Raw genomic sequence first — 22,503 nt, 5'->3', positions numbered from 1 at the left:
GTGGTTATGGGCGCAACTCGTTGTGCCCACGTGACACCCCTCCTGTGCGAGCTGCACTGGCTTCCTGTGGTCTTCCGGGTGCGCTTCAAGGTGTTGGTGATTGTTGTGGCCCCACCCTCTGAGCCTATCCCATCGGAGGAAGAAAGCTCCGAGCATGAGGAAGAGGAGTCAGCCAGGCCTCCCTCTCCAGGCCCCTCCCCTCTGGCACTGTCTCAGGTGCCGGCCGAGGGAGAGGAGATTAGCAGGGAGACAGGTGTCTCGGATGAGAGTGAAGGAGAGACATCATTCCTGGACGCACGCCTCCGAAGGCGTGATAAACGATTGCAGCAGCTCAGGAGGCGTGCTAGGGATTAGAACTGAGTCACTGGACCACACCCCAGAGACTATATAATAGAAGGTGGTGGCCAGTGATCCCTGTGACGAACAAAAATAAACCTTGGATAGTCACTAGAGCATCGTCCGAAACTGCTAAGAGGAATATTTATTTTTGTTGGACTCTTGTACGCTGAGTATATTATCTTTCTGTTTTCTGTGGAAATAAAAGCACTTGGCAGACGGTGTGTATATCGCTGCCAAGTTGGAGATAAAGACCTGGGTGTGTGCCAAGTGCTTCCTTAACCCTCGGCTGGCTGTGTTTGTGTGTGTGTGTGGACGGGGACAGATCAGGTGATCACCTTTAAAGCGCTCCATGGCTTAGGGCCGGGGTATTTGCGAGACCGCCTTCTGCCGCCAATAGCCTCCCACCGGATGGTTCGCTCGCACAGAGAGGGCCTCCTCAGGGTGCCGTCGGCCAGACAGTGCCGGCTGGCGACCCCCAGGGGGAGAGCCTTCTCTGTGGCGGCACCAGCCCTCTGGAACGACCTACCCCCTGAGATACGCACGATATCAGACCTCCGGACTTTTCGTCGGGCCCTAAAAACACACTTATTCCATCTAGCTGGGCTGGCTTGATCCCGTCCTCTCAGTTTTAATTGATTCGGTTTTAATCTGGGTTGTTTTAAATTATTTGGGCCAAAATTATTTAATTGTTTTTAAATTGTTTTTTAAATTTTGTATATGATGTTTTATTTTGGCTGTGCACCGCCCTGAGTCCTGCGGGAGAAGGGCGGTATAGAAATAAAAAAATAAAATAAATTAAATTAAATTAAATAATTAAATTAAATTAAATTAAATTAAATTAAATTAAATTAAATTAAATTAAATTAAATTAAATTAAATTAAATTAAATTAAATTAAATTAAAGATGGTTAGCATATTTGCTAAGGAAAAAACAAAAGTCTCATACTATAGAGAAAATAGAATATAAAGGTAAAGAGGTGTATCAACAAAATATGATTAAAAAAGCATTTATAGAATTTTATACGAGGTTGTATGCTAGTGATAAAATTCAGGGTATAGAAATAGATAGATACCTACAGAAGGAGAATATCCCTATACTTACAGATGAGCAAAGGGAAAAATTGAATCAACCGATAACTTCAGAGGAAATTTTCTTGGCAATTAAGCAGTTAAAGGTTGGCAAGGCTCCTGGAACAGATGGATTGACAGCCGTTTATTATAAAAATTTGCAGTTAGAAATGGTGGAACCACTTAAGGAACTATTTAGTAGAATACAATTTGGAGGAAATGTACCCCCATCATGGAGAACAGCCTTTATTTCTTTGATCCTGAAGGAGGACCAAGACCATAGTCAGCCAAAAAACTAAAGGCCTATATCGCTACTTAATACAGATTATAAGATTTTTGCCAAAATATTAGCAAATAGGTTAATGTTAGTTATGCAACAAATGATTCACAATGATCAATCTGGATTTATAAATGGGAGACAGATGAAAAGCAATGTAAGGCAAATTGTTAATGTACTGGAGTATTTGGGGAAGAACAACAAAGTCCCTGCAGTGCTTATATTTCTGGATGTGGAGAAAGCATTTGATCGATTGAATTGGCATTTTTTTACTGAAAATAATACAAAAGATGCAGTTTGGAGAGTAGTTTACACAATCTATTAAGGCAATATACCAGGAACAAACAGCACAAATAATAATTAATGGTAGCTTAACAGAAACCTTCAAAATTGAAAAAGGAACAAGACAGGGGTGTCCCCTGTCCCCATTATTGTTTATTTTGACTTTGGAATTTTTGCTGAACAAAATACGGGAGTCAGATAAAATAAAAGGAATTAAAATTAGGCATTATGATTACAGATTTCGAGCATTTGCAGATGACTTGGTTGTAACTTTAACCCAACCAGTGCAATCAGCTATAGGTTTAATGTATATAGTTAATCAATATGGTCAAGTATCAGGTTTTAAAATAAATATAGGGAAAACAAAGATAATAACTAAAAATATGACTACAAATCAAAAAGAAGAATTAGAAAGAGTAACAGGATTTGAAATAGTAAAAAAGGTTAAATATTTAGGGGTATATATTACAACTTCAAATGTGAAATTATATAAGTATAATTATGAACCATTATGGCAAAAAATACAGAAAGAGATGGACAAGTGGAAAAAACTACAATTGTCTCTGTTGGGAAGAATAGCAGTAATAAAAATGAATGTTTTGCCTAAGTTTTTATTTCTTTTTCAAATGATACCAATACTTAAAAAAGATGCAAATTTGGGGGAATGGTAGAAGGGTATTAATAATTTTGTTTGGGCAGGGAAAAGACCGAGAATAAAATTAAAGATAATGCAAGATATATGGGAAAGAGGAGGTCTCAAAATGCCCAATTTAAGATTATATTACGAAGCAGCTGCCCTATCAGCAATTAGTGATTGGATTAATTTAACAGAAGGAAGAATTTTGAATATTGAGGGATATTATTTGTTATATGGTTGGCATGCTTATTTATTATATGACAAGAAGGTGGATAAGACTTTTAAAAGCCATATATTAAGGAATGCTTTATTGCGTGTCTGGAGAAAGTATCAATACAAATTAAATGATAAGATACCTATATGGGCAGTACCCAGACATGCGATAGAGAATATAAATGTAGAACAAAAACAAGATGTGATTACATATGAAGAGCTTCTCAATATGGAAAGAGGTATATTACAGTTAAAGTCTTTGAATGTACTAAAAGAAGAAAGGATAATTCAAACTTGGTTTCAGTACGGACAGTTACAAGCTAGATGGAAAGAGGATCAGAAAATTGGTATCATGCAAACGGATGAAAACTTGGTAAAACAAATCAAAGACCAGAGTCAAATGCATATAAAAAGGTTGTATAATACATTGATAGAAATAGATTCAGAAACGGAGTTAGTTAAAGATTGTATGATAAAATGGGCACAAAATATTGAGGAACCAATAATGATAGAAATGTGGGAAAAAATATGGGTTAGAAATGTAAAATTTATGCAAGCTCAAAATATGAGAGAAAATTTTTATAAAATGTTTTATAGATGGCACTTAGATCCTAAAAAGTTAGCTTGTATGTATCCAAGTTTACAATCTAAGTGTTGGAGATGTGAGTGTGATGAAGCCACGTATTATCATATATGGTGGACATGTAAAAAAATCAAAGCATTCTGGATAAAAATATGGTGGATTATGCAAAACATTCTTTAAAAAAAGATAAAGTTTACTCCACAGCTGTTTTTGCTGGGTATAATTACAGATTGTACGGTTATAGAGACTAATTTGATTTTAAATTTAATAACCGCAGCAAGACTTTTGGTGGCGCAGTATTGGAAGAAGGAAGATTTGCCTACTATTGAAGAATGGACACTAAAAAGTAATGAACTTAGCAGAGATGGCCAAAATTTCAGTGTATTTGAAGGACTATTCAAATGAAAGATATATTTTGGAATGGAGAAGATGGATTGACTATATTCAAAACAAATATGGGATTAAAAAGTTTCAAATATTTTTTGAATGAATAAAGAGTCTTTAGAAAGTATTTAAATTTAGTCATGTAAAAGGGGAGGTTTTTTTTTTTTTTAATTTGATTTATATGCCACCCTTCTCCGGAGACGCAGGGCGGCTTACAATGTGCTCAGCAATAGCCTTCATCCTTTTGTATATTTATACAAAGTCAGCTTATTGCCCCCACAACTGGGTCCTCAATTTACCTACCTTAGAAAGAAATTTCCAGTGTGTCATGGATTTTTCCTCCTCCCTTTCATAAACATCTACAATTCAGCTGCCAAAAGCATTAAATAACTTTACATCTTTAAGGTATTACCTTTAGGCTGGAGGATTCAGATGGGCTAGTTAACATTGGATAGGTAATTTCCTAAGTCCTAACGTACACTACAAAGTTGTCACAAGGGCAAGTGTAAATGCTACCACAAAAACCGCTCATTTCTTATTTGTTTGAAACAAATAATTCACAATGATCAATCAGGGTTTATAAAAGGGAGACAAATGAGATATAATGTTAGACAAATTGTAAACTTACTGGAATATTTGGAAAAAAATAATCAAGTCCCTGCAGCGTTTATATTTTTGGATGCAGAGAAGGCATTTGATCGTTTGAACTGGCAATTTTTGTTCAAAATAATAGAGAAAATGCACTTTGGGGAATATTTTACACAATCAATTAGAGCGATATACCAGCAGCAAACAGCACAAATTATAGTTAATGGAGGTTTAACAGAGGCTTTTAAAATTGAGAAAGGAACAAGGCAGGGGTGTCCTCTGTCCCCACTATTATTTATTTTGACTTTGGAGGTACTATTGAACAAGATACGTGATTCAGAAAAATTGAAGGGTATTGTAATTAGACAACAAGATTATAGATTAAGAGCATTTGCAGATGACTTGGTTATTACTTTATCCCAACCTATAGAGTCGGCTCCATATATATTGGATATAATTGATCAATACGGGAAAGTATCAGGATTTAAAGTTAATTCACATAAGACAAAGATGATAGTTAAAAATATGACTATACTTGAAAGAGATAAACTAGCAAGATTAACAGATTTTGAAATAGTTAAAAAGGTTAAATATCTAGGGGTATACATAGCAGCTTCAAATACAAAATTATACAAAAACAATTATGAGGTACTTTGGCAGAAGGTACAGAAGGATATGGAGAATTGGAAAAAATTACAGTTGTCTTTATTGGGAAGAATTGCAGCAATTAAAATGAATGTTTTACCTAGATTTTTATTTTTGTTCCAAATGATACCTGTGCTTAAGAAAGATGAAAAACTGAGAGAATGGCAGAAAGGTGTTAATACTTTTATTTGGGCTGGGAAAAAACCCAGAATAAAAATGAAAATTATACAAGATACACGTGAAAGAGGGGGTCTTAAAATGCCTAATTTAAGATTATATTATGAAGCAGCGGTTTTATCACAAATTAGTGATTGGTTTAATTTAACTGAGGGGAGAATTTTGAATTTAGAAGGTTATGATTTGTTATATGGATGGCATGCCTATTTGTTATATGACAAAAAAGTGGATAAAGTATTTAAGGTTCATATATTAAGAAATGCTTTGTTAAGGGTTTGGAAAAAATATCAATATAAGTTAAATTATAAGATACCTTTATGGGCAAATCCTAGACATGCAATAGAAAATATAAGTATAGAACAAAAACAGGAGGTGATTACCTATAAAGAGCTTCTTATTATGGAAAGGGGGGTAATGTATTTGAAATCTTTAGATATACTGAGAGAAGAAGGTATAATTTATACATGGTTTCAGTACAGTCAACTTCAAGCTAGATGGAAGGAAGATCAAAAAACTGGCTTTGTGCAAAATGAGGAGAATTTGGTAAAACAAATTAGAGATTTTTTTTTTTTTTTTAATTTGATTTATATGCCGCCCTTCTCCGGAGACTCAGGGCGGCTTACAATGCTTTAAGCAATAGCCTTCATTCTTTTGTATATTTTTATACAAAGTCAGCTTATTGCCCCTGTTATGTCCTTATAAGGACATCCGCCCTGATTGGCTGCCAGCCATCGGGCGGGAGATTTGAATCCCTGTCTAGGGGCGGTGCGTCTGCCGGGAGCGAATATAAGGAGAGCTCCGGCAGCGCGCCAGCAGCCTTCTTTTACTTGTTACATTGTAAATAAAGCTGTTACATGTATCGAGCTGGTCACGTCTTCTGTTCCTGCGCCTGATCTAACACTGGCGACGAAGGACTAGAGAAGAGAACCTGAGAAGGACTCACGGCACGATCGCCCAACGAGCTGAAGTCACTACACCACAGCGACTTCCAGAATGGCTACCCCTCAAGCCCCGATGACCGCGCTGAACCCATTCGACCCATCCCGGGAGAAGTGGAGGTCATACATGGTCCGATTCCGGCAGTTCCTGCGAGGCAATGGATACCAGAACCTCGATGATGAGAGGAAAAGAGCCCTCTTCCTGGCTCATTGCGGATCGGACGTCCTGGAGATGGCGATTGACCTCGTGGCACCCAGGGACATCGAGGAGATGTCCTGGAACGACCTGCAGGAAGTCCTACAGGAGCACTATGCACCTACAGGCACCCCCATCGCAAACAGGTTCACCTTCCAGCAAAGAAACCAGCGGGAAGGTGAATCCATCAAGGAATTCGTGGCAGCGCTTCGCCAACTCGCTGCCAACTGTGAGTTCGACAATGTGGACAATGCCATCCGGGACCGCATTGTTTTTGGAATGCGAGATGTGGGGCTGCAAAAGAAATTCCTCAGCAGGAAGAGGATCCCGCTTAAAGACGTCCTCGACGAGGCAACAGCGGCTGAAACGTCGGAGCAAGCAGCCGCCGCAATGGTAAAAGCAAGAGGGATCCATAAGATCCACAAGTCGGGCCCGACCTCATCAGACGAGGCAACCACTCAATCCGAGTCTGATGGGGAAATGGCCGTCCACAAGGTGTCCCGCCCCCCCAGGCGGGAAAACCCACAGCATGGCGACCAGGGAGAGCGATGCGGCAGCTGCAGAGGCGACCACCCCAGGGCAAACTGCAGATGGAGGGACGCGACCTGCCGCCGATGCCTGAAGAGGGGCCACATCGCCGAGGCCTGCAGAGCCACAGACCCAGCCCCGGAACCGCCCAGACCACGATTCCGGGAAAATCGCAAAGATAATCAGAGGACATCCAAACGGTCCTCAAACCAGTCCCGGCGCGGGGAGGAGGAATATCCCCGAAACAGAACGGTGCACCAGACCACCACCATTGCGCACACAAGCGACGAGGGGACCACCAAGTTCCACGTGACGCTGATAGCAGAGGGGTCCCCGTGCAAGATGGAGGTAGACTCCGGATCCGCCTTCTCCATCATGGACTGGCAGCACCTACAACAGCTGAAACCGGCATACAAAAGGACCCAGCTGAAAGCCCCGAAAGACAAACTTGTGGACTTCAACGGGAACCCCATTGAAATCCTAGGCAGAGCCACCATCCACGTGAAGTACAATGACTTCAACGGAAAGCTACCCATCACCATCGTGCAGCACAGCCGACCGAACCTGTTGGGTGTGGAGTGGTTCAAGCCGCTAGGACTTTCACTTCAGGGCATCCACGAGATCCGCAGGGACGAACTCGACTCCATCATCGAAGAGTTCAAGGAAGTCTTCGATGGTAAGCTGGGAAAATTTGTGGGGAGGCCAATCTCTTTTAATCTGGATAAGGGAATCACCCCAATCAGGCTCAAGCCCCGCCGAGTTCCATTTGCCCTGCAGCCTAAAGTAGATGAACAGCTGGATAAGCTGATCGCCCAGGGCGTCCTGGAACCGATCGATCATGCCTCATGGGAGACCCCCATTGTGACCCCACTGAAGCATGATGGGTCTGTGCGCATCTGTGCTGACTACCGTTGCACCATCAACAAGGCGTTGGCACAGAGCGCATACCCAGTCCCAGTGGTGCAACATCTGCTGCATTCCCTGGGATCTGGATCAATTTTCGCGAAACTGGACCTGGCCCAGGCTTACCAGCAACTGCCAGTGGATGACAAAACGGCGGAGGCTCAGACAATTGTCACGCACAGAGGGGCATTTAAATGTAACCGCCTCCAATTTGGAGTCAGCGCTGCCCCTGGTATCTTCCAATCCATGATGGAACGCCTTCTCCAAGGCGTTCCAGGGGTGGTGCCTTACTTCGATGATGTGCTCATCTCCGGTGACTCAAGAGCCCAACTCCTTGAAAGGCTCAGGCTTGTCCTGCAGCGGTTCAAGGCCAAGGGTTTGAGGGTCAGGCGGGACAAGTGCATCATAGGAGTACAGGAAGTCGAGTTCCTGGGTTTCCTCATTGATAGCACAGGCATACACCCCACCAAATCAAAAGTGGAAGCAATCCATGAAGCTCCAAGCCCAAAAAACAAAACGGAGCTTCAGGCTTTCCTTGGGTTGCTCAACTTCTACGCCATTTTCTTAAAACAGAAAGCCACAGTTGCTGAGCCACTCCACCGCCTGCTGGGGAAATCGGCTTCCTGGAAGTGGGGCCAGGAAGAGGAAGCGGCATTCCGGGCCATCAAAGGACTATTGACGTCCAAAAGCATCCTCATCCAATACAGCGAGACGCTCCCCATCAGACTGACCTGCGACGCGTCACCTTACGGGGTGGGGGCAGTTCTCAGCCATGAACTGCCCAATGGCTCGGAAGCCCCAATAGCGTACTTCTCAAAGACTATGTCCGGCGCAGAACGGAACTATAGCCAGCTGGACAAAGAAGCCCTGGCCATCGTGGCTGGAGTGAAGCGTTTCCACGAATACCTCTACGGAAGACGCTTCACCATAGTCACAGACCACAAGCCTCTCCTGGGACTCCTCGCAGGCGACCAACCAACCCCGACCTTCATGTCCCCAAGAATGACGAGATGGGCCATCTTCCTAGCTGGCTACTCCTATAGGCTCGTGCACCAGCCAGGCACAGCCATAGGGAACGCTGACGCCCTCAGCAGATGCCCGTCGAAGAAGCCGGTCGAGGACCCAGCCCCCACGCTCCACCTACTTCACATTGATGACGACGCCAGCTGCCCGGTGTCATCCGCAGATGTGGCCGTCCACACCCAAAAGGACCCCACACTCCGCCAAGTGAAGTCCTGGATCCTCAGAGGGTGGCCAGCGGAAAAGCCAGAGGAAAGGTTCAGCCCGTTCACCAGGAAACAGGAGGAGCTGTCCACCATAAAGGGCTGCCTGCTATGGGGAGACAGGGTGCTGATTCCAAGCACTCTGCAACGGCGGACGTTAGAGACCCTGCACAAGGGGCATCCGGGCATCGTCCGCATGAAGGCCCTGGCACGGAGTTATGTCTGGTGGCCCTCCATGGACAGAGACATTGAACAATGGGTCTCCAGATGCGACCCGTGCCAAGAAGTTCGCCCAGCGCCGCCGCAATCCGAAGTCGCGAAGTGGGAGACCCCCAGCAACCCCTGGTCGAGGATCCACATCGACTTCGCGGGTCCGATGCAAGGGCGACACCTCCTCATCGTGGTAGATGCCTTCTCCAAATGGCTCGAGGTGGTGCCCATGGCATCTACCACAACAGACGCAACGATCCGAGCCCTGCACCGCCTTTTTGCCACACATGGTCTACCGGATGTGCTGGTCTCAGACAATGGCCCCCAGCTCACATCCCTGGCCATGGAGTCCTTCCTGGCAGGACTGGGCATCTGCCACGCCCTGTCCGCCCCCTACAGGCCGGCCGGAAACGGACAAGCCGAACGCATGGTCTGACTGACCAAAGAGGCCCTCACCAAGATGGGCCCGGGGGACTGGCAAGAGCGCATAGACAACTTCCTCCTCACCCAGCACATCACGCCACACGCCACCACCCACAAGAGCCCGGCCGAACTGTTGATGGGCAGAAGGTTGAGGTCACCCTTGGACCGGCTGCACCCCCAATACAGCCCGGAAGTGACCGCAACCGCCAGCCGCCCGCTTCGCGCCTTCAGCAACGGAGATTCAATCTTCGCGCTAAATTTCAGCGGCTCTCCTAAATGGCTGAAAGGGAAGATTGCCAGCACAACCGGCCCCAAATCCTACATCGTCGAGTTGGAAGATGGACAGTTCACGAGACGCCACATCGACCAACTCCGAAAAAGGTGGGGGGGAGCACATGAAAACCAGCCTGACGAGGGAGGCCTACAACACCCCGACGAGGTAGGCCTCCAACACCCCGGCGAGGTAGACCTACCACACCCAGACCAGGTAGGCCTACAACACCCCGACGAGGTAGGCCTACCACACCCCTGCGAGGCAGAGCAGCACCACCCCGACAAGGTCGGCCCAGCCCACTACCAGATGCTGTCACGTCGACAGCCCAGCGAGGTAGACCGGGGCCAACCGCACGGGGGATGGCACCACCAACCCAGCCAGGTGGGCACCGGGCACAACAGGGCCAGGGACCACCAACCCAGCCCGCAAGTAGACCGGTACCTGCCCAGAGGAGGAGCGGCGCACCCCACCAGTGACAGCAGCCTACGCCAGCCCAGCCAAGGAGACCACGGTTCCAGGCGAGTAGACCGGGACCCATCCAAGACGGGCACCCCCCAACCCATGGGCAAGGGTGGCACACGACTCCCCGGCGAGAGGGACCCCCGCCCATCACAAGAGGCAGCCAGGAAACAACACCCCGACCCGGATGACCCCAGGCACCACCCGACGGTAGACCAGGGACTAGGGGGAAGGGAAAGCCGACAACAACCCGGCCAGGTAGACCTGCACCACCCCGGCAGGGGAGACCTCCGCCGCCCCACAGAGGTAGTGCCACAACAACAGCCCGACCAGGTCGACCACCACCGACCAGATGGGGTAGACCAACGCCAGCCCGACCTAGCAGGCCAACACCACCCCTGCGAGGTTGGACAACGCAACACAAGCCAGCACCACCCGCAACCGGCGGGCCGGTCCAGAGGGCACCAAACAGAACCACCACCCACCCGGCACCAGGCCGAACCGCAACCGAACCGCAGCGCCCGGGAGACCAGGGAGGAGCAAACGATGGACTTACCGAGACTCAGACGCTCTTCCCGGGTCGGAACCGAGCCACCGAGACGAGGCGACAGATCCACAGGCCAGGAAGAAGACCATCAGAACCAGCCATCCAAGGTTTGCGGTCCGGCCGGAGGCGCTGGGGGTGACCCCGCTCACTCGACAGCCGAACCAAGCCCGGTTCCGGAGAGGGAGCCGGGAGACGACAGAGCCCCGTCCATCCAGGTCGGAGACGGAGAACAAGTGAGACTGCGCAGGTCAGCTAGGGTGCCGAGGCGTCCGACGTACCTGCGCGATTACGTGACTTTTGTGGACGAGATTTGACAGTCCAGACTAAGGGGGGAGGAGTGTTATGTCCTTATAAGGACATCCGCCCTGATTGGCTGCCAGCCATCGGGCGGGAGATTTGAATCCCTGTCTAGGGGCGGTGCGTCTGCCGGGAGCGAATATAAGGAGAGCTCCGGCAGCGCGCCAGCAGCCTTCTTTTACTTGTTACATTGTAAATAAAGCTGTTACATGTATCGAGCTGGTCACGTCTTCTGTTCCTGCGCCTGATCTAACAGCCCCCACAAACTGGGTCCTCATTTCACCTACCTTAGAAAGGATGGAAGGCTGAGTCAACCTTGAGCCTTGGAGAGATTCGAACCAGCAGAAATTGCAGGCAGCTGTGTTAATAACAGGGTGCACTAAACCCTTGTACTATCAAGAGATCAAAAACAAATGCATATTAAAAGGTTGTGTAATGTTTTATTGGAAATAGATTCTGAGACGGAATTGGTTAAAGACTGTATGATTAAATGGGCACAAAATTTTCAAGAGCCAGTAATGATGGAGACTTGGGAAAAGATTTGGATTAGAAATGTGAAATTTACACAAGCACAAAATTTAAGAGAAAATTTTTATAAAATGTTTTATAGATGGCATTTAGATCCTAAAAAATTATCATGTATGTATTCTAATGTGCAAGCTAAATGTTGGAGATGTGACTGTGATGATGCAACTTATTATCATATATGGTGGACTTGTAGAAAAATCAAAGCATTTTGGATAAAGATTTGGTGGGTGATGCAGAATATTCTTAAAAAGAGACTGAAATTTACTCCACAGTTGTTCTTACTGGGTATAACCACGGACTGTACAGTTGCAGAGACTAAATTGATTTTGAACTTGATAACAGCAGCAAGATTGTTGGTAGCACAACACTGGAAGAAGGACTTTTTGCCTACTATTGATGACTGGATATTGAAAGTAACTAATTTAGCTGAAATGGCTGAAATTTCAGCATATCTGAAGGATCACACACAAGAAAGGTACATACAGGACTGGAGAAGATGGATTGATTATATACAAAATAAGTATCAGACCAAAAAATATCAAATAGCTTATGAATGATTTCTTTTATTTGTATAAGCGTTATATAAGTGATATTAGAAGTATTATGTTTAGGAAATAGGATTTTATATATGGGGGGTTAAGAAATTTTTTTTTAGGGGTGTTAGTTTAATGATTGGTTATGCAATTTAGTTTATTGTTAAAGGTCAATAGAAATACCTTGTGTTCTGCTCTGGGAAGTCGGGGAGGGGGAGGGGGGGGTTGGGAGGGGGGGTTGTGGGGAAATTGTGTTTGTTTTAAAACTTTTTCAATAAAAAAAAAAACCGCTCATTTCTTTTTAGGGCAGCCATAGTTTCAGTGCAAGAAGTATGAACTGGATTGGGTTGGGTTAGCTTCCTTTAACTCAGGGGTCCCCAACCTCCAGTTCACGAACTGGTACTGGTCTATGGCTCATTGGGAACCAGCCTGCGCAAGTGGCGGGTGAGCGCGCAAAGCTCCATTTGTGCAAGTGGCAGGCAAAACCATCTTCTCCCCCCCACTGCCACCGCTGCTAGTCCACAGAGCCAGAAAGTTTGGGGACTGCTGCTTTGAGTGATTGCTGGTAATTTAATTTCCCTTTTTGATCGCCTGCACATAGTCCATACTGGCTTGAGGTGAGAACAATGTAGCAGGAGTGTATTACCTGTGAAAAGGATAGCATGGGGAATCTTGGATCTAGAGGGGGTTAGCCATGCATATGTGCATTAAAACATCTTCCCAACCTCTTTATCACTTCTGCTCTTCTCAGATAAATGCCCCTGTACTGCTCACACATCCTGATTTCTTAAAAGGTGTAGGTAAGATAATGGAAATGCTGCAACATAAAGAAAGATGGTGAACTGAGTCTTGGTAATTTGGGAAAGTTTTGAGGCAGGGGATTGTGTAGGGTAAGGCTTGAGCAGTTGGTCAAGAAAGATTAATTGAATGTGTAAAGCTCCAAATTAATGACAGATTCTCCCTTTCTTCTCTGAAGGTGGCCCAATGGGAAACGTAAAAGAAAAAGCAGCCAATGTTTGATGAAAAGCAGCATGTCAGGTAAGCATCTCTTCCAAGCACACAAATACTCAAAATTTTTGGATCAATGTGCTTATCTCTTCTGTGATACTAGAAGGCAGCACATTTCATTGTAGTCCTGCCAGCAGCATATTGAGTGATTCACATTTTAGGATTCTTTCCTCTTCTGTAAGAACATGCCTCTTACTTAGTAGAAAATGATCATATCCAAAGATAATAGCACTTTGGCTGATTGCACTTTGTGATAACTCCAGCAGGGTATAGATGTTCTGTTTTTCCACTGTCCTAAGCAGGCAGTAAAATCATATAATTTGGTGCCCCTCAGAATACCATACCCAGCTGGTAGTTACAGTTCTGTTTGAATTTGTTGGTCACAAATTTGGAAAGTCTGGCATTATCATTTGCAGATCTTCATAAAGTTTTAAGGGGATAGGATCTCTGTTGGTTCCTGTTCCTATCCGTGTTTGTACCCCTGCACCTGAAATTTACAGAGACATGTTTCAGTTATATATTGGGAATGTCAACTATGGTGCTGTAATCTTGTTTTGATTCTGCTAAGCTGCACCCCAGAATTGTTTTGATTGTAGAATCATAAAGAGAAAATTAAGCTTAGAAGTTTGTCTTATCTGGCTCTTACTATGAGAGGTTGCTCAAAACTGGAAAATCCATATTATCCATTTGAATACCCTAGTTTTGTCAAGTCTGAATAGAGCCTCAAGCATGAAAACTAAACTCAGTTTAAGCCATATCCCTTGCACAGCGATACTATAAGTGCTTCAAATCAGAGCATAGTGTCAGTGAGTCAAGCCACACAGAACACTAATAGACAATACAGGTAGTCCTCAATTTAAGTCCACAATTGAGCCCAAAATTTCTGTTGCTCAATGAGACAATTGTTAAATTAGTTTTGCTCCATTTTACAACCTTTCTTGTTAAGTGAATCACTGCAGTTGTTAAGTTAGGAACACGTCGTTCAGTGAATCTGGCTTCCCCATGGACTTTGCTTGTCAGAAGGTCACAAAAAGGGATCGCATGACCCCGGGACACTGCAACCATCATAAATATGAGACAGTTGCCAAGCATCTGTATTTTGTTCATGTGACTGCTGCAACAGCCATAAGTGTGAAAAACAGTCATCAGTCATTTTTTTTCAGTGCCATTGTAACGTCTAACTGTCACTAAACAATCTGTTGTAAGTCAAGGGCTACCTGTACTTATATAACACAATTTTGATATTCCAGGGGACTGGAGGAATGGGAGAAATTAAAAGAGATGGGGGAAAACTGCTTTGAGATAGTATAACATCATTGCTAAGATATTCAGATCAAAATAACATAATATCCTCAGTATCCAACTTTGACTTGAATCTATTGAGGGTTTTTTGATGTTTTCCACTAGTACAGAAAAGGTGGTCACAGGGCAGCTCAGGATATCTGATGGCAAATGGCAAAGCCTGCAACAGGAAGATAAGCCACTAAAGAGCTGGGGGCAGGATTCTACAGATGAGGCCACATTCTGTCATGTGGCAAGAAAGAATAATATGTGGATTGGTAAATGCCAATGCCAGACCAGGTCTTTCCCCTTTGTGTGATTTTTCCTGTTCCCATTTAGCCAGCCTCTTCCACCACCACCCAAAGACCCAGCCACAATCAAAATTTTTCAAAAGAGGTTTAACAGATTAACAGAGTTGGAAGGGACCGTGTAGGTCATCTAGTCCAATCCCCCACCCAAGCAGGAGACCCTACACCATTTCTGACAAATGGCAGTCCAATCTCTTCTTGAAAGCCTCCAGTGATGACGCTCCCACAACTTCTGAAGGCAAGCTGTTCCATTGGTTGATTGTTCTTACTGTCAGAAAATTTCTCCTTATTTCTAGGTTGATCAGTTTCCGCCCATTATTCCTTGTCTGACCTTCAGGTGCCTTGGAAAATAGCTTGACCCTTTCCTCTCTGTGACAGCCCCTCAAATATTGGAACACTGCTATCATGTCTCCCCTGGTCCTTCTCTTCACTAGACTAACCATGCCCAGTTCCTGTAACCATACTTCATATGTTTTAGTCTCCAGTCCCCTAATCATCCTGGTTGCTCTTCTCTGCACTTTTTCTAGAGTCTCAACATCTTTTTTATAGTGTGGTGATCAAAACTGGATGCAGTATTCTGGGTATGATCTTACTAAGGCTTTATAGAGTGGTATTAGTACCTCACTTGATCTTGATTGCATCCCTCTGTTAATGCAATTTAGGATTGCATTATCTTTTTTGTCTGCTGCCGCACACTACTAGCTCCACTAAGACTCCGAGATCCCTCTCACAGTTACTGCTATTCAGCTTGGTTTCACCCAGTCTATATGTGTACTTTTGGTTTGTCTTGTCTAAGTGTAAGACTTTACTTTTCTCTACATTGAATTTCATTTTGTTAGATAGGGCCCAGTGTTCAAGTCTGTCAAGATCCATCTGGATCTTGAGCCTATCTGTTCTGTCCCCGTCTCACACACGCACCCCCACAGACAGGCAACAGTTAAAGAACTCAGCCGACAACAGTTTATCCAGTATCAGAATTGGCAGCAACCCAGTGGCTGGCTGCCAGGTATTCTTTACTCATGCGGGGGGAGTTTCTCCCTTCGTCCGGGAACAAAGCCAATACACAATAATCAACAAAGTCCAGTAAATACAAAGAAGGTCGTCCGATATCTGTTTTTTGCTTGTCACAGAGCTGAACCGGCCACCACACCCTCTTTTATACCCTGTGGGGTGTGGTCCAGTGACTCAGCCTAATCCCTGGCACGCCTCTTCCTCTCCTGCGCGCGCTTATCTCTGCGACGCTGGCGAGGGTCCAGCCAAGACTCATCATCATCATCATTACTATCCACCTGCGGCTGCATGGAAGTGCTTGGCCCCGGCCCTATCTCTTGCCCTTCGGAGTACACCGGAGGCATTGCCAGAGAGGAGGGTCCTGGAGAGGGAGGCCTTGCCAACTCCTCTCCTTCACTCTCGGAGTCCTCTCCTGCCGATAACACAGGCTCAGGTAACGGAGCCACAACACTATCAACTAGCGTGTTAGCTATTCCTGCCAGCTTAGTATCATCTGCAAATTTGGTAAGTTCCCTCATCTAAGTCATTTATGAAGATATTGAAGAGTACTGGGCCTAAGACGGAACCTTGTGGTACCCCACTGCTTATTCCCTCCATGTAGACGTAGACCCATTAAGGACTACTTGTTGAGTACAATTTGTCAGCCAGTTACAAATCCATCTGGTGGTGATGCTATCTATCCCACTTTTTTCTAGCTTACGAAGAAGTGGGTTGTGGTCGACTTTGTCAAATGCCTTGCTGAAGTCTAAGTATATTATGTCCACAAACCATATTTCGCTGGTCTACTAATTTAGTCACTATGTTGAAGAATGAAATAAGATTGGTTTGGCATGAGCTGTTTTTAACAAAACCATGCTGACTTCTAGTTATTACTTTACTCGTTTCTAGATGTTGGCAGATCTGTTTTTTTATTATCTTTTCCAGTATCTTCCCAGGTATTGATGTTAGGCTGATTGGTCTGTAGTTTCCTGGGTCTATTTTTTTTCCTTTTTTGAAGATGGGAATGACATCAGCTCTTTTCCAGTCCTCTGGTAGTTCCCCGGTGCTCCAGGATTTTTGAAATATGTGGTACAGTGGTTCTGAGATGACATCTGCCAGCTCCTTTAGAACTCTGGGATGTAATCCATCAGGTCCCGGTGATTTGTATTCATCAAGATCAGACAGGTGTTCTCTTGCCATTTTTTTTTGCTTATTTGAACTTTTATTTCTAGTCTGTCTTTTACAGTTATGTTTTTGGTAGGTTGGACTATTGTTTCTTTTTGCGTGAAGACTGATGCGAAGCATGAGTTCAGCAACTCTGCTTTCTCTCTGTTGCCTGTTACTTCCTTGCCGTCTTCTCTCTTTAGTGCCCTGACTGTTTACTTGATTTTTTTCTTGTTATTTATATGTTGGAAGAAACTTTTTTTAGTTATAGATAGATAGAGATAGAGCCAAGGTGGCGCAGTGGTTAGGGTGCAGTACTGCAGCTACTTCAGCTGACTGCTAGTTCAGCAGATCAGCGGATCAAATCTCACCGGCTCAAGGTTGATTCAGCCTTCCATACTTCCGAGGTGGGTAAAATGAGGACCCAGATTGTTGGGGGCAATATGCTATTTAGTATACTGTCTTTGGTGTAAGCCGCCCAGAGTCCTCGGAGAGTGGGTGGCATAGAAATATGAATAATAAAATAAATAATAAATAATAATTATTATCTTTGACTTTTGTTGTTGTGGTCTGCCAGCAGCCTGCGGAGCTGGCAGCAGAGTTGGACAGTGAGGAGGCTGGGGAGGAACATGGGCCAGTCCTGGAGTCTGAGGAAGGCTCAGACGAGGGCTCTGCGTCAGAGGCAGAGAAAGGGCCATCTGGGAAGTACGTGCTGCCTCCAGAGCCTCCAGAGTCAGACCTCAGTGAGGCAGAGGAACAGGGGAAGCTTGTTCCCAGTGCGCGCATGCGCAGAGCTTCCAGAAGGCAAGAACAGTTAAAACAAAAGGGATGACTCGGGAGTAGGGCTTGGAGATGATTGGCCCCTCCCATAAGACTTAAAAGAGGAGCAAAGGCACACGGGCCTTTGCAGGAAGCAACGTTGTTAATACTGTTCAGTTTAAAGTCTGAAGCTCTGTTTGATTCTGGACTCCGTGTGGCATTGACAATTAGGTCTTTGGCAGTGTGTCAAGGGAGATAAAGGTGGGTGATTATCAGCCTTATCCCGAAGGACTCTTTAGAACTATTTGGGACTCATCTGTGAATGAACAGAATTCACAGCTGTTAAAATAAAACAGGTTTTTGGGACTACTCGTGTGTTTTAATGACTCAGGAAGCCTAGGTCAGAACATTTGTTGCCAGTATTTGTTCATTCTGAGCCTTTGCTTTCCTGACTTCGTCTTTGCAGATTCGGGCTATCTGCTGATATTCTGCCTTAGTTGTGTGTCCTTCTTTCCATTTTTTGTACATGTCCTTTTTTGTCTTTCAATTTGTCAGAGAGATCTTTTTGCAGCCATGCTGGTTTCTTCTTGGATTTCTTGTTTTTCTTTTTCAGTGGTATTGTGCTGGTCTGGGCTTTTATGATCATATTTTTCAGAGTTTCCCAAGCTTCTTGAGTTGTTTTCCCCTTTAGGATTTTCATCCAAGGAATTTTTCCCAAGTTCTCTCTGAGTTTGTTAAAATCAGCTCTTTTAAAATCTAAGACTCTGGTATCATTATGTTCTATTGCTTGTGTTTGTGTTATGTTGAATTCTAGTATGACATGATCACTCTCACCCAAGGTTCCTGCAGTTTCAACTCCCTCTATGACTTCTTCTCTGTTTGTAAGTATTAAATCCAGTATGGCTGTGCCTCTAGTTCCCTCCTCTACCTTTTGGACAACAAAGTTGTCAGCTAGGTTGGTTAGGAACCTATTCGATTTCTCACTTGATGCGGAATTAGTCGTCCAATTGATGTCAGGGTAATTGAAGTCCCCCATTATTATTGTAGTGTGTTTCCTACATATATTTGTTAGTTGGTTAGCAAAAAGGACATCTATTTTTTCTGCTTCATTGGGTGGCCTATAGTATACACCTATGGGCATGTCTTTTTTTCTTTTATATTGATTTTATATACTCCACCTCCTCTTTTTTATATATATACTGTATACATCAATATCATTATATGAACAGTGAGGCATCTGGGTAACATTCATTTAAATATTATTATTATTATTATTATTATTATTATTATTATTATTATTATTATTACATTAATCATACTTATGTAATTGTGGTGTTATTATACATATTTGTATTAGAGTGTGTTCCTTCATTGTTTAGTTGTTCAGTGTTTTTGTGCGCCATTCTAATAACAATCACAATATTATTTTAACGTACTGTACATAGTGATACCCTCTTTCAACATCTAATCTTTACATCTAGCTATTACTTTTAGTATATTATATAAAAATATGTATAATATTATTCCCCCTTGATCTTATTTCTGTCTCTATTCTAGCTCTCAATAAAGCCAAGGTTATATTAAACAGCATTCCCTTTCTAACCATCATCTCTTGCCTGCTTTAGTATTTCAATTCTTATTCGCTTTTTGACTTGCCTCCCAAACTCCTCCCTTGGGTCTTTGTCTCTGTCTACATATTTCCTAATGAGGACCCAGTTTGTGGGGGCAATAAGCTGACTTTGTATAAATATACAAAAGTATGAAGGCTATTGCTTAACGCATTGTAAGCCACCCTGAGTTTCTGGAGAAGGGCGGCATATAAATCAATTTTTTTTTTAAAAAAATTAACCCAAATATTTCTTCCATCTCTACTATCTTTTGCTGCCGTACCTCTGGAGGATCTGCCCAAGCCTCTATCTTCTCTTCAAAAATATATTTCTTTTTATCCAATCCCATTTTTTGATCTCTTAATATATATTGTCCCTTATTTGATTCATAAGTCTTTACACCAAAGACAAATTCCTTGTGTGTCCAATCACACTTGGCCAAGAAAGACTTCTGTTCTGTTCTGTTCTGTTCTGTTCTGTTCTGTTCTGTTCTGTTCTGTTCTAGTTTTATTTCTTGATTTATCTGTTCTGTCTTTTCCTCTGGTATTTCTATTATCTCCTCTATTTCCTGTGTTTTATGCTCTCGGTGGTGCAGCGGACTAAGTGCTGTTAAGTGCTAGCACTTAGCTGCCAGCTGCCTGCAATTAGTGCGAGTTCAAATCTCACCAGGCTCAAGGTTGACTCAGCCTTCCATCCTTTGAGGTAGGTAAATTGAGGACCCGGATTGTGGGGGCAATAAGCCAGCTTTGTATAGAACAACACCGCTTAGGGGGGGCTGAAAGTCCTAATAAGCAGGTATATACATAAAAGTATGCAGGCTATTGCTATAATGCATTGTAAGCCGCCCTGAGTCTACGGAGAAGGGCGGCATATAAATTGGACTAATAAAAATAAAATAAAATAAAATAAAATTTATTCATTGTCCCTTGTTGAACATTTTCTGATTTCCCCACAATATCATACATTAAGTCTCCCTGTGGTTCTTTATCAACATATCATAAGTACTTTGGAGCATCAACACCATTTCTTTTTGAAATCCACTCATCTCCCCCTGATGCAACATCTTGTCTTATTTTGATAGGTCCAAATATTGCTCAATAGCCTGTCAGTAGTCTGTCACCGCCCCAAAGTCTCAATTGTCTATGACCTCAAAAAGCCAGCTTAGAAACCGTTTGCTCAATCCTAACATTGCTCCTCAGGGGAATGCAATAATCATAGTTCTTTGTGTCCCACAGTTAGTCAATTAGTTCCATTTAGGCAATCCAAGAAGATTTCCAAATATCTCTTTAAGTCTACTCTGTAAATTCAGTCATAGATCCTGGCATTTAAAAGTCACTTTCTTTAGATGTCTTCCATAATCTCACAGTTAAACCTCCAATAACCATGAAGTAGACAGATATAGAACAGTAGATAGCACAGCTATTTCCACTTTTTTTTCCTTTGTCTTATCAGTACTTCCCAAGATTGTAGGAGTTTAGTATATGTTCCATTCACCAGTAGATGGCGCCTTCAGCTTAAATTTCAACGTTGCACAAAATCTGACAGATATTTATTTTGTTTTTGTGCAAATAGTCAATATTCAGACAAATAATTCCAGCATTTTAAAATGCCTTACCAAAATATTGCCAATAAAGTTTAAAAATCCTATCTTTCTATATTTTAAAGATTTTGCGCTCTCCCTTTAGTTCCTTTTCTTTTGGGTCTATAATTTTTCTCTCTGTAATTATTCGCCAGTTTGACAAGCATTTCAAAGAGTCTCTTTTCCAGGGTTGATTTTCTTTGGGGTTAGGTTCTAGGTAAAAAAAAAGAATCACCTCACCCAGTTCCAATCATTCTTAATCTACACCACTCCAGCACAGTCTGTGCTTCTTCGGCTGTCCCAGATTTACGGCAGCCATAATGGCTGCCTCTCCTTTTCGTCGTTGGATTGGGAGGGAATCCCTGGGTCCAGCTGGAGAGCCGCCGCTCTCCATGACCTACAGGGTGCCCCTCCTTTCTTCGTCACCCCTACACGGTGACTTTAGCCCCTTGGGGGGCCCTCCAATGAGGAGGATTCAGCGTGAGTTCACGGCGCCCCGCTTCTCGTGTCCAATCTTGTTGCGAGTCCCTCCCCCCTCAATTTTAGTTTAAAGCCCTCCTGATAAATTGAGCCAGTCATTTCATTCACCCTCTCATTATAATCTGCTCTTCAAAACTTTTTTTTTCTTTTAATAATTTTTATTATAAATTAAAAACAAAAATCAGAAAAAAGACTATAACCAGACAAAATCACATACATACAACTGAGGTTGATTCAACCCCCATGTATATACAGTTTCTAAATAATATTACATATCATCATACTACAGATTCGATTAGGTTTATCATATTGCATCTTGCACTTGTTAATCTTCTTGTATCTAATATTACCTTATTTATATTTAGTTTGCTATTTACATATCTATGCCACATGCTTTCCTAACATCTATCTCATGACATTTTTACTTCTATCCATTGGTACCATTTATCCCAGCTTTGATTGAAAGTTGATTCTTGTCTATCTTTAAGAATGTATGTTAATCTATCACATTCTGCACACCACAAAATTTTGTTAATAATCATCTGATCCGATGGTACTTCTTTCCCTTTCCAAAGTTGCGCATATGCAATTCTAGCCGCAGTGGTAATATGTATGAAAAGGTACCAGTCTATTTTCCTTATGCCCCCAGGGTTTATTCCTAATAAGTAGACCTCTGGTCTCAATTGAAAGCTGACTTCTGTAATCTCCATGAGCCAATTTTTTATCTTGCTCCAATAGTTTTGGGCTTGTAGACATGTCCACCATTGGTGGTAAAATGTACCCCTGGCTGACCCACATTTCCAACATTCTGCTGAAGTTCCAGGGAACATCTTTGCAATTCTTGCTGGTGGTATATGCCATCTATATAACATTTTAAATATATTTTCTTTGAAAGACACTGCCATCGTCATTTTTGCATTTCTGTTCCATATTTGTTGCCATTTTTCCAAATCTAATGAATATCCGAAGTTCCTCCCCCAGGCTATCATCGAGTCTTTTAACTATTTCATCAGCTACAGATCGGGACAGGAGGAGGTTATATACCTTGGTGATACATTTTTTATCACCTTCCAGG

The 22,503-nt window shown here is 43.4% G+C and overlaps 1 protein-coding gene across 1 annotated transcript in view; it reads left to right on the top strand.

The window, feature by feature from the left end:
- Nucleotides 1-12,661: 12,661 nt before the first annotated feature.
- Nucleotides 12,662-22,503, top strand: part of THRA (thyroid hormone receptor alpha) — a 154,089-nt gene continuing 144,247 nt past the window's right edge. Inside the window, exons 1-2 of the mRNA XM_070944757.1 lie at nt 12,662-12,696; nt 13,229-13,290. Coding sequence (XP_070800858.1) covers nt 12,662-12,696; nt 13,229-13,290 — 97 coding nt within the window. The remainder of the gene's footprint in view (nt 12,697-13,228; nt 13,291-22,503) is intronic.

Source organism: Pituophis catenifer, unplaced genomic scaffold, assembly GCF_029215685.1.
Source record: "Pituophis catenifer annectens isolate HBS135680 unplaced genomic scaffold, rPitCat1.0.hap2 SCAF_5, whole genome shotgun sequence".
NCBI classification, from domain to species: Eukaryota; Metazoa; Chordata; class Lepidosauria; order Squamata; family Colubridae; genus Pituophis; species Pituophis catenifer.
Note: the sequence above shows the minus strand (reverse complement) of the source record. Positions and strands in the feature narration are given on the sequence as shown.